This window comes from Lingula anatina, chromosome 1 (genome assembly GCF_051362555.1).
Source record: "Lingula anatina isolate TDL-2025a chromosome 1, LinAna3.0, whole genome shotgun sequence".
NCBI classification, from domain to species: Eukaryota; Metazoa; Brachiopoda; class Lingulata; order Lingulida; family Lingulidae; genus Lingula; species Lingula anatina.
The window spans coordinates 61,727,677-61,745,892 of record NC_141767.1 but is presented as its reverse complement, the minus strand read 5'-3'; the positions used below and the strand labels follow the sequence as shown (position 1 = coordinate 61,745,892).

Genomic DNA, 18,216 nt, shown 5'->3' with positions numbered 1-18,216 from the left:
ACTCTCATATGTGCTCAATGCAAAATGACTTCAGATTGACTTACTTCATTGATCCTAATTATTTCTCAATAAACAAATCTCAACAATAGTGAACAAATGTATGTTATCTTTATAACCTTTCTTTCCGCCCCATCTCTACCCCCTCCGTCCACAAGCAAATAAAGGGACCACAGTGGCAGTGTTAGTGGAACGTAATATAAGCAAAACGAATATGGCACTTTACAAACTAAACAAGGTTACTGATAATTCAGTTTTATCTTATAAGAAAACCACATGCATACAAGTGACGTCACCGGGTATTTTTTGTATTGTGCCTACCTATTTATGTACATATCATCCAAAATATTGATAACTGTTGGATACATTTTCTCATGGGTATTTGAACATTGAAGTATGTATTGTTATACATCATTTTACATCTTTTTATCATTGATTCAATCATTGCCATAAAAACGTTTACTTTTTACATAAGAAAAATTCATTATTTACAGTCCTTTTGCATTATTTTGCATTTTTCAGGATGCTATTTTATTATAGCAGTCGCATTACATCAAACTTCGTGTGATTCCCCTATGTTGGAGCCTGGTGAAGCTGGCAAAAGGGTAAGGTACGAATCTTCAACCTGTTGCGGGGAACTCGCAGTGAGATGCGGAAATCCCTAAAAAAGAAGAATAAATTTTAATACCGTTGATGGTTATTTATCCAATGCACACTTTGCTGTGGCTCTATGCACCTATGTTAATTGTGGGTGACAACCGAAATTTCTCCCGAATTCTTGCATACAGTTTAACCAGGACACGTCGTATGTTAATGCTCTCTTTTTAGAATTTTTTAATATATAACAAGCTCAAAACAAAATACTTTAAAGACGATAAAAATGACTGGTGTTCATTTGAATATTTAAAACCATTATATATATATATATATAAGTTTGTATATAGCAAGCTTACTCTTTTGGATGTGTGCATTTCTTTGAAATGATGATAAAGGCTGCTAAATGTTGGTCTTCCGTCCGGATTTTTTTCCCAGCATTCCAACATGATTGCGAACCATTCCTGTAGACAAAAATAGCACGGGCAGGTAAGTGAACAATGAAAAACCTATTTCAATCACTTATGAAATACATATCAGAGTATAAAATCTGGCAATTTTGAATTTAATGCCGTAACACTTGTACTATGATAACCCGTACCTCAGAAGAAATTATCGTTTTTTCCTTATGACAATGACAGTGTTATAGATAGTGTACAATGTTAAATTTATAGTTTATCTGATTTAATATAAGTTTTAAATTTTGGGAAAAATTGGTGAAAATACATTTAGTATTAATGTAACAGTTCAACATACGCAGAACATGACTTTAATTCTATGAAAGCTTACGTTTGAAGAGGAAATTGGTTTTTGCATCCGGTATCCCTTATTTAACAGACCAAGTAGGTCCACCGGATCAACTCCTGGATATGGCAGAGATCCTAGCGCGCCAATCTCCCACAGCAGGACACCAAAGGCCCAACTGAAAAAACAAACAGCATGAATTAGGCCTATGCACTCTATAAACATGCTATACCTGAAAGAGTAAAACATGATTTTATAATAATAATAATAATAAAAATAATAATTATAATTTATTGAGCACTAAAATGTTTCAGTACATTTTACAGGCCCTCTAAACTACTTGTGTTATACATACATGAAATATATATCTAGACCTATTATCACACTTATGTGATATCAGGCTTATGAGCGTAAATGAAATTACATGTTTCATAATTACGTTATATACGTAATCTACAGTAGCAGAATGAGGCCAGGCAGTGATGCCCCATGGTATAAGTAGCAACATGTGCCTCAATGGAGATTACCCCTCTAGGGCACAATTGAGCATGTGCAGAATGCACATGTGCGTAATTAAGCTCTGAGGATTGTTGTCGCCATAAAATGTCGTTTGACTACGCCAAACTTTCCTTTGTTGAAGTCACTGATCTTAAATCTCCTTACACGTCTGTCTTTGATGTAAACTCTCCTTTCTCCATGGATTCAATGGCCATCCAATACCAAGGCAACCTCTGCAATTCATACGAAATACATTTAACAAAACGCGCTAGGCTTTATAATAGAGAGAAGCAGCAACCAAGGAGTCTGTTATAACTCCTTGCAGCAACTGAAGCTTGAGGTTTCAGTTCACTGCCTGCTTCTTAACTTAACAAGCAAAAACAAGTTTCAGTTTAAACACACAGAAAAGGTCCCACAAAGCAGGGAAAGGGAATCCAACACAAAAATACAAACAAAAATACAAACAACGTGTAATACAAACATTTTCTCTTTCACTCGAGAACGACTTCGTGCAAATGTCTTTAATCGAACATCAATTTTATAGGTATAAATGAAGGATCGTGCAGGTATGTTACGCAAGTGATTTGCATTTACTCGTGAAACTGAAAACCAGAAGAAATGCAAAACTAACCTTTCCGTGGCTGTCAGCCATTCTGTAGTTGCCACACAGGTAGGTGTCTCGGGACAGTCCGAAGTCTCCAATTTTTGCTCTCAGGTCAGAAGTCAATAAAACATTCCGTGCGGCTAAATCTCTATGCACCACCTGTAAATGAAGGGGTTTGAAAACAATTAGCACATAAAATCATTTTTGTTGTCATTGTACGTTTATGACACTTATAATTAACGACTTTTATGACAATCATTACATTATTTTTGTTAAGATAGGAGGTGAAAAAAAAGAAAGATTGTGTTTTCTTTCCACAGAACAAAATTCTTGTGCTGGGCCCTAATTAATATTAAATTTTAGATATCAAAATAAAAACGTATTTAATTCAAGGAAATTCACCTTCTTCTCTTCTAAATGTTTCATAGCTGCCAAAATGTCCACCACAATACGAGACACGTTCTTAGGTTTTACAGACAACTCCACGCCATCTTTAATGTCCTGCAGCAATGTTTTCAGGTTTCCGCCAGCCATGTTTTCCATAACCAGACACCAGTAGTCTGTAGTTAAAGTCAATTAAGTGAATTGATCCAACGGTAAACATGATTAGAGAATTGCTTAAAAATCCAGCATGCTCAAATTCATTTTGATAATTTTAAAACAAAGGCAGGAATAGTGTATCCATTAAAACGTACATTTACATCTAAAAACATCTTTCAGACATGCAGGAACTATTACGAAATGTAAAAAAAAAATGATACTGTATGTTGAACATCTACTTCCTTTATTTCCTAACTCAATATGACATTAACAGAAAAAAAGTCTCTTCCGCATCAGGAAGTAATTTGATAATTTCAGAACGACCAATCGAAACAGCAAATTTGGTTAATGGAAATTGTGTGGATTACTTCCTTATTACGCTTTACATGCAAACAAATATATATATATATATATATATATATATATATATATATATATATATATATATATATATATATAAACCTCAGACTTTAGATCTAGGATCCCACAAACTGATTTAATTCACTTCTAACCCATTTACTTAAGCCCCATTTATTCCTCTAACTACGATCGCATTTGCATTAAAATAAGAACAATTGCGGCTCATATGTAAGAAAACGATCACTTTGTTTTTATCCTTAATAAACAGAAGTAGCTTACCATCATTTCCAAACCTCCTGTTGCACATGCCTATGAGCTGCACCACATTTGGGTGGGGACAGAGTTCGGAGAGGGTTTGGAACTCCGCCATCAAATCCTTCTGTGACTGCAGGTTCTTAGGATCTATAGGGGAAAGTGTATTAATTCCATTTTTGGTGCCAAGGCCACATTCATACAAATTCACGCATTTCACCACTTTTTAACGAGCTTCAGGAATTGTAATGATAGGAATCTGCAGCAGCCAGACTTACAAACATGCTGTCATCCAGAAATATTTAAAAATTCTGGAATAAAAGACCACTCGAATAAGAACACCTATCTTCACTCTCGAGCACTGCCACTTATACACATGTACATGTATTTCCTGAACAATTCAAGTCACCCAATAAGCATACTGTCAACGTTACTTAAAGGTGATTTACATTCTTCATCAAACCGATGTACAAAATGCTTTTGGTTAAAGTAAAATGTATCTTTAAAAAGAGCAAAAATGGTACCTTTCAACATTTTTACAGCCACATGCAGCATTTGTGTTTGTTTCCACTGTATGTGAGCATTGAATACTTGGGAGAATTCCCCTTCGCCGAGTGCTTCACCCATAAATAGTTCGTTGTTTGGTACTCGCCATTTCTGCAGAAGGTACTCTTGATCATCCAAGGCAGACGCATCTTCATTACCAGAGAAAATATTCTGAAAATATTTTTCATTTAACTGGTTATGAAGTCTCCCTCTCGCACACACAAACCCCCTTTACCAATTCCCTGATGAAGATGTACTGATAGACATCGAAATAGGTAATCTCAATATTAGCTGTTGAATGAAGAAAAAATTATTTCATTCCCCTTTACCAATATTTTTAACGCAGACATGCCAAGAGAAGCAATATAATAACATTTGTCATGTAAGTGTGTGTTTGTGTGTATTTACTTGTGAAACTTTTGCCATTTCATATCTAGTGTACAATGCAATGTTGGTATGATATGGTTAATTCAGTTTCTTAAAACGTGGCTGTTTGACATATCATTTCTCTTGGATTGAAAGAGCATTCAGCGTTTGAAGGATATTGAATAATTAAAGATATGTAATTAACTAACATTCAATACCTGTAAATATGTGTGGTATTCAGCATACATATCTGATGGCCTGAATATTCTTGTTGCCGAGCCTCGCATCTTGTGAGTTATGACAATAGCAGCGATGATGATGACAGTAACTAGTGCGACCAATAAGATGACCACAACGGCTATCAGTACGTCGTTATTTTGTTGAATTTTACCAACTACTGTTGTCATTGCTGTAGCTGTCACTATTGTAGCCGTGGTACTGTTATAATCTTGAACGGAAAAATATAAATAAACATCAAAGAACTATTTTTGTCAAAGAACTTTATGATGTTGCATAGAAATGATGGGTCTATCTACGCTGTTAAGCTCTTTTTTTTTACATTTCTCTCGATTTATTTCTTAATTTAACACCTAGCTACTAAAGAAAGACTTGGTTAGTTGTCTTATTGTAAAACAAACTCTTCCAAAATCACAATTGTATTTTAACAGAATAAATATGTATTAATTTTCATTATCATAATTACAGAAATATCCTATTTACCTTCGACATAAAATGAATAACGTGCAGACACTATATGCCCTGTTTTAGTTGTTGCGATGCACGTAACATAATGTTCCCCTGTTTTGTTTATTCCTTTTGAAAAAACGATGGACCTGGAAACCAAAATGGCAAAATTCAGATTTTAGACGTGCTCTGCACATTCATTCCACACTGATATTTCAGATAAGTGACACTTACAGCGAGCAATAAAATAACTTCTCTTCAAAATTTGTTGGCAATGGAAGAATTGCTGCTAAGATGCAAAAATCTTCAAATGAACTTCGGTAGCGTTAAGACTGTCCTTGGACAATTAAAGGTGTCTCACCTGTTACTCATCCTATAAATAATATTTCCAACTTCAGAAATATTTTCTCCGTCTATCAACCATTTGATTGTCAGATTGTTCTCCAGAGATAGGGGGAGTATGTTGTACTCAAATATAACGCTCTCGTTCAGTTTAATTACATCATTTGCTGTAGAGTTAACTGTCAAGACTGGTGCCACTAAATTCAGGAAAAAAATACGTCAATCAGAAGATCATGTCTTCCAGTACATTTCAGAAGGAAATATCGACATCAGGTTCTTTTATTTGAGGGATTTTATTGTTTTTAAGATGTCAATTGGAAGAGATAAGTAGTTTGCAGGACATGAAAACATAAAAATGTGCACATGACTTTGGTTCATTTTGAAATGCAAAACGCGGACTTAACCTTTAAATATTTGAAAATTCAAATTCCAGTGCAAGTTTTTAATATAAGTAATACTTACAAGTTTCGCAAGATTGCCCACTCCATCCCTTAGGACAGACACAAGTGCCATAAAAAGTATGACAGTAGCCATCGTTACTGCACTTAGGACAGTCTTTGTTGCAATATCTTCCGTATTTGTTTGTAGGGCATCCTATAATAAATAACAGTATAAATGTGTATCATCATAAAAATATATTACATCGTATTACTTAAGGGACCTAAGAAGTTCGTGAAATAACCAAACTAAATTTTAAATCGCTCAGATTTGTTCTTATTTGCCTAATAAATAATTTTCACTCTATTGGTTTGCTTTTCAAATGCTTACCCAAAACGTCAACTTCAAATGACGCCTCGTACGCATTAAATCCGAGTTTTATTGTGCAGCTCACACGGGTGTTGACGCCAAATGAAGGAACCTCAACTTGAAAGAGGGCGTTATTTGTCCCCCATACGTCCACTGAAAATGGGTAGGCTGATGCATTGGAAGGCGGTGGCACTGACGCGCCCTTCAGCAGTTTAAACACAAGCAAATGGCTTCCTTGAAAACCGGGTGAAAGATAATTACATTCACCTTGTGCCAAACTGGTGACAATGGGCAGGTAGAAGTTCGTTTGAATGTATACGTCCATGGAACCTGATAAAATTAAGATAATAAAACAAATCATTCCACAGTCCACTCTATTCTCTGAAACTCGGAAAGTAGTCTTTTATTCACACAGACTAATTTTAACTGGACACCAAAGGTTGGAGTTGGTACTGTGTGATGTTTTGTTTGAAATTCCACAAACTAACCCATAAAATGAACAAATATTCGTAAAATTCCCCACCTTCCCCGTATTTTACATGAAAATATAACTGTAAATGCAAAACGTATACTATAAAAGGCAAAAACTAAAATAGACAGTAACCCTTACAATTTTCTTTGATGGCGACCGACTCGAAGAGGACGACTTCGGAACTTGGAATGTGATCGAAAGTAAAGTTGAACGCTTGCTGAAAAACAAAGTAGTGTAAATCTATACAGCGTCAATTTCAAACGCCACTCTGTAGAACACAAGAACTAGTCCTAATCACAAACCAAAAGCTTCTGCAAATAAACACAGCTTTTAATTCAAAACGTAACATGTTATTTTTGTAATGCTATTGTAATGTTATTTTTGTAATACAGGTGGGTACAACTGATTGTAGATATTATTTTAAATATATCTCACTTAATTTGCCTCGAGAAAAAACTATTTTCTTCTCTCACGAATCATTGCTGGACTACCCTAGGTTCTAGATTCCGGTATTGCCAGCTCGATCTTGATTTCATATATAACCCATACTAGCAATAAAAGCGACTCCACCACAAGGTATATTTAGCAAGCTAGCTTTTACGTTGCTCTGACGCTCAGGGTATGCTGGACCCGCCCCTGTACTTTGATATGATGTTTTGTATCATATGTAATCGAATGTATACCATCTCCGTTTCAAAATGTGCATAATTATATTTTTTTACGTATCTTGCAAAACTACATATCTTACCCAATTCAGATCTACAAACGACGAACTCCTCAAATAAAAGAACGCAGTGCCGATTTTTCTGTCTGATATGTACTGGATGACATGGCGGTCTAAGCGACTAGCCAGTCATTCACAAATAATTCATATAGATAAAAAGCACTTTTCTCTTACTCGGAATTCATTTCCCCGCATTTGGTTTTCTGATTTTAATTCATTTCTTATTTAAAAGTAACTTCTTTATACGCCATACGTCTTTCTTACATTTCAGAAGGAAATATGTCACCATGTACGGTATTTTGACATAAAGATACATTTGACTTAGGGTCGTTGTCAAACGCAAAAAGTAAGGGAATTCTTAAAGGATATAATCTTACGCCAGGTTCTGTTAATTCAACACATGTACTGATAAATATGAGAATGGCACCACCCTTTCAACATATACATTTGACAGCATGTACCCTTGGTCCAATAAAGTTACACGCGAGATAATTTATAGAGCAAACTGCATTTTCTAGTCATTTTCCTGTCTTTTTGGCGAGTTCATATCTTGCTAGAAACATGAATAGGTTAGTCCGTATTTGCCGGGTGAGCAAATGAAGCGCTTTCGAGAATATGTTTTTACAAGGAGCCGCCTCTGTTAAACGCAAAGCGAACCAAAACAACACACGTCACACGCGTACCGCCGTGAAAAAAGTTTTAAACTTACGTGTTAATTTTAATTGAACGAAGGCGATTTAAATATTTAGTGTGCGGTAGTTCTCATGTTACATGTGTCTAAGATGTTTATATTTCAGCCCTCAAGAAAAAATGGTAACGTTAAAATGATTATGAATCAGGAGTGCTTTCATACGTAACTTTCAACACGGGTCAAAAAGATGTCTATCTGTCTATGTTATGTGGGCCAAACTAATACCTCAAGGATAATTTCTGTAGCATTGAGCGCGAGGTTTCGTCTTCACACTGTGCGGTACCCAGTCACGCACGTGATCATGAAACCTGTAAGGTGTCAGTCGGTAATTGTGACAGTCAGGAATATAGTCATTATTTATTCTTCGCAGCCAATGATTTTGCATAAATAACTGTTCACATCAAAAGCAAGTCTAATTGAGCACTTAACCCTTGAAGAGATAAAACAGTTCTTAATTACAGCGCATTGATAAACAAGCGACATAAAAGATGTTTTTCTGTCAAATTCGGGAAACAGGCATATCTAAAGGGATTCTGTATAAGAACAAACTCTTTGTGCTGACCCATATTACACAAAAATCGCCTGCTGCCCTGAGAAAGCATTGTAAAGTTACTTTATAGTCTGATGCTCGATGGTAGAGGTAAATCTAATTAATATAAAACAGCCTTTGAGTAAAAGACATATTTACTGCCTGATACCTTGAATATGATGCTGTTAAACTGGTAAAGACTTGGCACATATTGTGATGAGTAAGCCTGTTTACCCACCTATGTTATTTTCGCTTGAATCTATTCGAAAATTCCAGGGCGCCAATACGAATTTGAAATTCAGCTAGCTGACTGATGACCCATATTTACGCATGTAAGTCTGACACGCATAGAACACACGGCGGCGTGTAGCTAGAAATGAGTCACCTTTTGAAAATTAGTTGGTCAGCTTAAAATTGGCCTTTATGGACACTGCACTGAAATCACAGTCTACTAAAACTTTTCTCTGACTAAGACCTAAAGCCATCACTAGCTACTCGTTTGACGGCGACAGATTTACAGTAGTGCTCATTTCATTCACCTACCTGGTTCTCAGTCGCGCTAAAGTTGCCACCAGGTCTGACGGCACAAACGTCCGAAAGTGAGTCTGAAAAAGGAGACATTTCCTCTCCTCTGATTTGGAGGACTCCAAAAACCAGCACTAAAATGCTTGTCAACGACATCATACGAGTTGGAGTTGTATTCGACTGCTTAGTCATATTTGAGATACCGATGATCGGTCCACGAATACCACGGGCTGAGAACAAGTCTGTTGATATCGGCAAAAAACGTCTTTTTTTAACTGGGCGAGCCTGCGAAGTATTGTTGAACCGTAATGGATTTCCCTTTTAGGATGTGACATCGGGGTCATTGTGCGCTCATGGCTGTTGTTATTCTGAATGCATATTTTCACTTCCTCGTTTAAGTTTGTTATGGTAATGTCTTCCGAGACTACTCACAAACCCTTTTGATTTTCATCGGTCATGTGATTACATGTACAACAGAAAAAGTTTAGAGCAAACAAATTCAAGGTTGAATTTTGTATTACTTATACAATGATGCATTGTTTGGATGTGTACATCGTATAACACCCATGATTGAACATTTCATCGCTTTGGACCTTCGCACGTTAATTGACTTGCATTTTTTAAAACTACATACAAGTTCGTATCGCCTAAAATCAATCATAAGAGAAAAATTAATATAAAAAGAATCGTCTACATTTGTACACAGTTGACTTTCACATCATCCTGAAGAAGGGCACTTTCTTTCAATAAATATTTAAGGGGAAGGGAGCAAATGCGTCAGCAGGCATAAATGGCAATAAACCTTTTACGACGTGAAGTTGCTCTCTTTTTTTAGAACTCAAGCGATGACCTCCGCTGACAAGCATACAACATAACCGCAATATAAATTCTCCGAAAGCTATTGAAAGTAATGCAATTCTAGATATGTTAGAACGATAAACGAGGTTTGGTTAACAGTGCAAATCGAAATATTAATTTATAATAATGATGTTTTCTTGTTAGCCCTACATCAAATGAAACAAATGTACCATATGTTCTTAATTAAGTCCTCAAACTCATAAACCTTTTTACACTTAAATATCCCATTTTCATTTCACTATTTTATTCCGGCCTATCGCGTTATAAAACTTTTTACGATCTTTTAAGATAATGCAAGACACAGATGAAGAAGACTCATTTAGTTAAGGCTTGCGGTATTTTTTATTCATAAAATAGGCCTACCGCATATGATATTATGCTGTTTCGATACTTATATAAAACAGGGTTGTTATCCTGTTGAATGTATGTCATTCAAAACAATACCACAGACATATTAACTGTAGACCTATGAGGAGCGTCCGACCATGAAAAACATTCAGTGAAGGCATTCAAGACATTCGTGAACTTTGGGGCAATTACGTGATTTAAGTCTTGTTAGACGGTAGACCTACGGAAGTCTACCAGTAAATCTACATGACGTTAGAATCACGTCTGTGCCTACACAGTGCAGGAAAAGTGCTCAGCTCTTTGATATATTGCAACATCCGTTTCTTTATCGCTATTTTCGACGTTTTCCTTTTTAAAAATCTGTTTAAGGTTGGGTGAAGTATCGAATTTTGAAAACTGTCCAAAATAAATTTAGGTTAACATGGTTTACATAACCAAACGTTTTCTTGTCCCTAATTATTTTATAGGATGCATTTCTCCTTCGTTATGCCATATGTAGGGCCTATTTTTAACAAATTACCTTCATGCACGTTGCAGTAAAGATAGCAATAATAATAATAATAATAATAAGAAGAAGAATAGGGGGCTAATTCACAGATGAAAAATAATCATAAATAAATTAAGTAGATAGGGCCTATATAAGAATAATAACCTAAAACGTGAATTGTGGTAGTTTGCATTTTGTATTTTAAACGCGTACAAATGTACTTCGAGCAAGCAAGGTTTCTGTGTATCATTGACTAAGGAAAAATGGGGTTGGAAAACCTTGCTTTAAGGAAGAAATAATGAAATAGGGCCTATATCCTTTTGATATGTTTTTCAAAACATTATTTGTAATGCAGGTGTCTAGTTGGTTTCTTGTGTTTAAAATTGCCCAACTTTGCATGACTCCCGCAGTTTACTTTCCCAAAATTCAGTGATAGTATCATACGCTTTAAACTTAACTTTATTACTTGTTCCACATCAGTAACTTATTATGCGTCACACCACTGGGAGCACTTGACCTAGATCTGTCACTTCAACCAGAAAAAAAAATCAAATACAGTGGCGGATTTTTGAAATTATAATTTTGCTAGCTGAATCATAGTTTTAAACCGTATCAAACGGCACCGTTCGCCCTCTAAAATACCTAGGCCAAATATTTCGGGGCCCTTCACCGGTCCCCGCACCCAACGCCAAATAAGCCTAATTCTGGATCCGCCCCTGAAATATACAGTTTTTCGGGAAATATAGGCCTACATTGATACTCTTCCGTATTTCTATTAGTTATCTTATTTGCAACTTTATATGGTGGCATTTGGCCGGGTTTGGTGGCAATCATTTGACATGTCGCTTCAAATGAATCTTAGGATGGGTTTTAAATGCTTTTAAAATCTTTTGTAGAGTTAATAGGCCTACAGTAAAGTTCTTTCATTTTTAGATCTCCTTTTAATGGTTATAATATGATACAGAATAAAAACACTTAACTTTTTTTAATTTTTGGTGGTAATGTAAGTTTTTTTAACCGATTCACCGAGTAGGCCTATAGTTCATTACATAACAACATAGGCCTATATAGACTAGGCCTATATAAGTTATCATTTCAACCCCAGGTAGCCTTCTGTAGTAGGCCTACCAGTAAGCCTATATACGGGGTATAGTAATGCCAGTAATGTAGCGCGCAACTTTATCTGTCACGGTAGACGACCCCCATCATGAGATACAGAGATAACTGGAAGCTAACCATGCCTCTGTTGGTAACAGTACTCCCTAAGATGGGGGTGAGTGATGAGAGAGCTTAGTTTTCACGTAGGCTGTCAATCCCCTTCGCTGCTTTCTGGAAATTCTCTTGTAATGTATTCTGTTTTCTTTTCTTTTTTTATCTTTTCACATAAATTGATATATCTTCAACATTCAAAGGTGCATATCAAAATTTCACGAAACTTACGTAGGGTAAAATGTTGCTCTTGTACGACATTCGTATATCAGTACCCATTGACGGTACATCATGGGAGCCCCTTGTAGGTTGATCGTTCAAAGTGATTGGGATCAAGTTTTGAGGTAATGCATGTCCCTAGGGCTCATTTATGATTAAAAACCTACCTGTATACTTGTTTAATAATGATATGATACTAACTGAAAATTAAGAAAGGCTTATACAAAAGAGTACACATGTATATTTTGTGAGTTAATGAGTAGTACTCTCACTCACTAGTTATGTAACTGTTAATGTTATGTTGCTTATTGTGCTAGTAGAAAGGTAAACTCCAATGTTCTCTAAGGCAAAAGTAACGTCAGTTCAACTACTTGCAGAGACAACGAAGGCAAGGCCTGGGTAACCTGGTGTAGGCAAGGTGAGCATTTTTATTGACGTTTTTTTTTTTCAAATTGCAATTTCTACAATACGATGATTAATTTTTTTTCCATTTTGCATAAATGCTGTATTTATAAGAATTATTAAGCCATGGAATATTTGTCTTTAATAGCCAGAGACATATCCTTGACTGTGGTAAAAATAGCCTTTCCTTAACTAACAGTTGAGTCAGGACAGTTTAGTTATAAAACTGTAGTTGAATCTCCAGGTTTATATACCGATTATACTTTAGAAACATTGAGGTTAACTCTTATTTTAGGCCAACAGAAAATCCACAGTGAAATTCATACAGAAGGGTTATCTACATCAGGCCAACCTTATGTTACTGCTTCTGATAATTTCAATGTGGAATGTATAACAAAGGTAAAACTAGTGATTACTACATGTACATAGTCATGAACATGCAACAACTCTGGTTGATTTAACATAAGTTACGTATATGCACAAAAAAATCTGTGTTAAACAAATGTGATCTAATGCTATCTACAGAAAATGATTTTTCTCACTGTGAAAGTTGAAATCATCCTGATTAATAATAAAATGTAATAAAATTGAATATTGAATCATGTACTTTTTTCCATTACAGAAAACCCTAACCCTTTCATACACTGATGTGATGAGTTGTTACAGATGCAACTTCCAAGCACCAAATATCACTTTTAACACAGTGCACAGGCCAAAGAAAAGTGTGGGTATTAAAGGAAAATATAGTAAGAATTTTCATGTTGGCAAACAGGATACTATAACAATAAAACCAGCTCAATTCCCCACTATCTTCATTGGTTCGAATTCCATGCAAGTTTTGTTAATTATCTTCGCCTTCTTTATTTGTTTTGCAGGTTATCTGTGTTGATGCAACCTCTGGAGATTTAGCAGTGTCCAGTGATACAGAGGGAAAGCTAAGGGTGTGGCAGACAGACACAGGAGAAGTTAGGGTAAGGCTCCCAGGTCTGTTGGCTATTTAGCACTTAATTCCTCACTTTATAGTACAACTTTATTAACTTATTAACTATAATTTTGCTAATGTGTGCAAGCACAGCTATGCTGTACAGTAAGTAAATAATGAAATGATTGAATATTATAAATTTCAGTGTATATCATTTGTGAATAAGGTATAACTTGATTTATGTTGATACTACTACTACTTTTTTTGGAGGGGGGTGCATTCATCAGCAAATACCGCCCTTGATTTCTGCAATAAAATTGAATTTGATTTTAACAATTTTATTTCATTACAAAAGACCACTATTTTTCAGTTAATATACAATATATTATAATTCAGAGAGACCTAACAGGCCACCTAGGTGATGTGTATACCTGCCGTTTCTTTCCTTCTGGACTGGTTGTCCTGTCTGGCGGGGCTGACATGCAGCTCAAGATCTGGTCTGTTGAAAATGGACAGTGTGCAGCCACTCTCAGAGGTCATACTCAGGGTCAGTGATGGGTGTTGAAAGTCAGTGATGGGTACTATCCCTGCGTTGGGTGTTGAAGAGCTTGATTTCTCTTAACTGTGTATCATCACTTGCTGCATGATTCAAAGGGGATTACCAAATTTTTCTCAATTAAGTATTCTCTGTCATCCAATAGAATACAGTGTAACCAGAATGTGATTTATGTATATATTTTTGACTATAATCTTTTTGTTACCGTGAGGTTAAAACGGATATATTCTCAAAAATAGGTAATTATTCCATCACAGTGTCCAAAAGGTAACCTCGGGTCCTTACCCTTTATTGAAAATCTGATCTGCTATTCTGAAAAAGTGTGTATTTTTCCAGGCATAACAGATACAGCCATAGTGGAAAAAGGACGGAACATCATATCGTGTTCTAGAGATGGTACAGCAAAGCTGTGGGACTGTGGCCACTCGGCATGCCTGGGGACTGTGTCAGACTTAGGGGGTGTGGTCAATGGGTGTGCCCTAGGAGAACCGGATAACAGGATAGAACTGGGAGTGCCAGTAGAACAGCCAAGTGAGTCAAAAGATGATGAATAAATGAGAAGGAATTTCATTTGAAATTGACTTAATATGCCAAGACTACTTAGTAATGTAAGAATGATTTTGTATTTTAAATTGTTTAATTGCAAATACATAGGCGGATCCAGAGCTATTTACTGACAGTCTTCCAAATTATATTTGTTGATTCATCCTCCAATTTTGACCGTCTTCCAACAGAAAAAATTAGATACCCGCCAATGTAAACTTGAAAATCTGACCGTCTTCCGGAAGACCCAGAAGACAGCCTAAATCCGCCCCTGAAATATGATACAAGTTAATTGCTTGTACATATCATAATTACTAAAACATATTATGCAATAACTACCTAGGTGAACGTGAAGTGCTTACTGAAGGAAAGATGCTTCTGCTGGCAGTGGAAAATGGCACCTTGCAAGGTTTTGGGCTGCACAGTAGAAGTAAGGTGTGTTTTAATTTTTTATTTAAAAAAATACAGTAAGCTTTTTCAATATTGTTTGATTTACAGTGGTATCATCAGGAATAGACACCACAATAGTTTTTTGTTTCAGAAATTGCTTTTTTTTAAAAGATTGCATAAAAAAGTTTAAGAAATGTGGTATGATAACTAAATTAAATATATTTTCATCAAGTTAATCATTACATTTCAGATCTTTGAGTATAAGTGCACAGATGCTGTTAATTGCTGTAATTTTCTGTCCACAACCACAGTTGTTTGTGGAACCCAAGATTCCACCCTAAACTTACTCGACCTGAGGAATACCAGGTAACCATGCAGGATTGCCAAAATGATGTTCAGTTATCAAAGATGCAGCACACTTCATGTAAATTATAATGCACTTATTTCAAACACAAGAAATATTGTAATGAACTATGAAACACCAAAGGATATGCTAAAATAAATTATTATAGAGAATAGCCAAATTATTAGAATTGCGACACACTGTATGCAAATTATAATTCAGTAATTAAGAAAAAAAACTAGAGTTAAGTCTTATATCCTTGTCCATTGAAAGTTGCCCAAAATAGTAAGGTTTGCCATCATTGCAAATTATCTTTTGTTGGAAAGTATATTTGGTTAGAAGAAGCACATCTTAATAATGATTTTTTAAATTATATACTGCATTTGTGCATTTTTTCTAGCACACCGATAAAATGTTGGAAGGAACAAAGAGGAGCCATTTTGTCACTTCTGCCCCATAAACAAGGATTCTTTTGCAGTACAGGTAGATTATTTCCCAAAAATACTTTATCTAAAAGTAAATTTGTGGATTTCAAATATAAATCTTTTTTTAATGGCATACCTTCAAAATAAAAGTGTTTTATACCTTTCAGGTGATGGATCTTGTTTTTATGTGGATGAACAGCTTTCAACAAACTTAGAATTAACTGGATCAGATTGTGATCCAATATACAAGATAGCACTTGACAGTACAAACTTGCTAACAGCATGCCGAGATGGATCTGTGAGAAAATACAAGCTTGGTTAAGAAAAGGTTATGGAGTTACACAAGTTCACTTATCAGGGGAATTTATAAACTTGTCTGATCTCAAGGGCATTATTATTCACTACAAAATGTTTCAACTTTAGCTTTCCTGGATAGTTTTAGCAATTTAAGTGTTGGACAAATTATTATTATCAGAGATGTATTTAATTCTTGATATAAAGCAGGAAATCAATATTATTTAATGTTATTGACACATGTACAGCTCAACAGTTGTGATTCTTAAAAGAAATTAGAAATAGGTCCGTGGAATCATGATGCCCTTTGCCTTAATACATTTGTTGGATCTTCATTCATGAGTTCAACATTTTCTTCACTGAATGCCTGTCTTTAAAAAAGCATTTTTATAAATACTAAGTGAGATTTATTGTCACAACGTGCATTAGATTTCACTTAAGTTCAAGTCCGTTTTTGCAAGGTTACTGCCAAACAGCATTCATTTTATGTTTATACCACAATGATATTCTTATGTTCTATCTTGTCAACAGCAGTAATTCCTGATATCTCAGCATGGGACACATTTTCAGTTACTTTCACTTCCAGAGACCTGTCCATTTAATTGTCTTTACACAATGCATCACCTGGTATGCATGGACAATGCTGTTTCTTCCTTCACAGAATTTGGTTTCTCATTTCACCTTGTTGTATTGAAAAGTTGGTTTGTTATCTGACTCATCATTGCCTTTGGAAACTGTTAAATGCCATTGTTTTGGATGTGAGCCTTCCCTGATGATTGCAGCATGGTTGGCAACAAAGATTTTATGCAGATTTTATATTTTTTTGTTATGTGTGAATAGGTCGGCTTTGTTACCTATTTGCTCAGCTGTGCTTATGTAGCATTTACTCTCATCATAAGGTAATCCTATTGGCCCACTCTTGCTATAGCACTAAATTAACCACTTGCACCATTGGCTGGTTTTGGTTTGTATTACATGTTACTGTACATTCGGTGGCAGTGGTGGGATTCATAATCATTGGGTCTGGACTAGTTACTGGTTTTTGGGTTTTGTATTAGGACAATCATAGATAAAATTACCTTCTTTTCCACAACCGTAGCATTTGGGCCTTCCTCTCTTCGCTGCCGTTGCGTTTTGCATCTCAGAGATTGTCACTTCTAGATCAGCTACCTGTTGACTAAGATCCTGATACTTGTCATAACTTGGACATTCATCAAAACTTCATACATAAATGTATCTTGATCCCTTGTTGTGTAACTCAGTTGAGTGGATTACTGATTTTATAACCAACACATAATTATAAAAGGTGGTGCTTATGATATGCCACCAAGAAAAGACTACGATGTTGCATCTTTTCTCCCCAGCGACTGCTGTAAATAAGGTGGTGCTTATAATATGCCACCAAGAAAAGACTACGATGTTGCATCTTTTCTCCCCAGCGACTGCTGTAAATAATGAGATTTTGACTCTGATCCGGGTATTTTAGGTTGTGCACAATTTGGAAGACATTGAATGCTTATTGCCACTGGCCAAAAGTGATGTCCTTTGGTTTTTTCTGATCTTTACTGAGGCCCAATGATTTCAGGAGATTCGTTTCTGGTAGGTCATCAGGCGCTTCCCATTCAGACGTGTTGGACGAGTTTGAAGTATGCGGAATGAGCTCCTTGAAAGGAACATGTTCCTGGTTCCAGATTTTATGACATGTTTTTGCTAAGATGGGCCAAAAGAAGATTAGAGGCAATCTGACCTTGCAAGTCATCCTCATCACTGTGGTCTGTGCTCCATGTGATTTGGTCCATTGCGTGAGTCGAGGTGTGATGATTCAGTAAAGGGTGGGACATTGTCCATAGTTGGTATGCATTAATTCCTGTATTTGATGTCTGACCTGCAGCATCGGGCCGACTGTTGGGAAAGAGGGTGTAAATTCTCACTCGCTGTGGGGCGGCACCTTGTGGTGTGATGGTGTGTCCAGTTGTTCTGGCTCCTGCTGTAGCTCTCAGATCTA

General features: G+C 35.9%; 2 protein-coding genes across 3 annotated transcripts; one reads left to right on the top strand and one right to left on the bottom strand.

The window, feature by feature from the left end:
- Window positions 1-89: 89 nt before the first annotated feature.
- On the bottom strand, window positions 90-9,664 carry LOC106155165 (uncharacterized). Its single transcript, XM_013529855.2, has 15 exons — window positions 9,234-9,664; window positions 6,885-6,963; window positions 6,296-6,604; window positions 5,990-6,121; window positions 5,547-5,724; window positions 5,222-5,334; window positions 4,720-4,949; window positions 4,114-4,306; window positions 3,617-3,739; window positions 2,840-2,997; window positions 2,465-2,596; window positions 1,999-2,066; window positions 1,381-1,513; window positions 951-1,055; window positions 90-658 (listed from the first exon to the last, which is right to left on the bottom strand). The coding sequence occupies exons 1-15, from the start codon at window positions 9,405-9,407 to the stop codon at window positions 551-553; spliced, it is 2,235 nt and encodes a 744-aa protein (XP_013385309.2). The 5' UTR covers window positions 9,408-9,664; the 3' UTR covers window positions 90-550.
- A 2,676-nt stretch (window positions 9,665-12,340) lies between these two features.
- On the top strand, window positions 12,341-16,546 carry LOC106154952 (proteasomal ATPase-associated factor 1). Of its 2 annotated transcripts, XM_013529526.2 has the most exons (11): window positions 12,342-12,461; window positions 12,714-12,754; window positions 13,034-13,137; window positions 13,361-13,462; window positions 13,614-13,709; window positions 14,057-14,207; window positions 14,553-14,747; window positions 15,103-15,194; window positions 15,400-15,515; window positions 15,893-15,975; window positions 16,085-16,546. In XM_013529526.2, exons 1-11 carry the CDS (start codon window positions 12,409-12,411, stop codon window positions 16,237-16,239), a joined length of 1,188 nt encoding a protein of 395 aa, XP_013384980.2. In that variant the 5' UTR covers window positions 12,342-12,408; the 3' UTR covers window positions 16,240-16,546. The 2 variants fall into 2 exon arrangements, 1 of the variants encoding a protein (XP_013384980.2); XR_015331769.1 differs by lacking the exon at window positions 16,085-16,546 and having other exon boundaries at window positions 12,341-12,461; window positions 15,103-15,189; window positions 15,893-15,910.
- Window positions 16,547-18,216: the final 1,670 nt, after the last annotated feature.

Coding starts and splice junctions, on each gene's coding strand:
- LOC106155165 (XM_013529855.2), bottom strand. CDS start 9,407: ATGACTAAGCAGTCGAATACAACTCCAACTCGTATGATGTCGTTGACA. Junction 6,122..6,295: donor ATTTGAAGTTGACGTTTTGG/GTAAGCATTTGA, acceptor TATTTATTATAG/GATGCCCTACAAACAAATAC. Junction 1,514..1,998: donor TTTACATCAAAGACAGACGT/GTAAGGAGATTT, acceptor TTGTTTTTTCAG/TTGGGCCTTTGGTGTCCTGC.
- LOC106154952 (XM_013529526.2), top strand. CDS start 12,409: ATGGGAGCCCCTTGTAGGTTGATCGTTCAAAGTGATTGGGATCAAGTT. Junction 12,462..12,713: donor GATTGGGATCAAGTTTTGAG/GTAATGCATGTC, acceptor AACTACTTGCAG/AGACAACGAAGGCAAGGCCT. Junction 13,138..13,360: donor ATGTGGAATGTATAACAAAG/GTAAAACTAGTG, acceptor TTTCCATTACAG/AAAACCCTAACCCTTTCATA.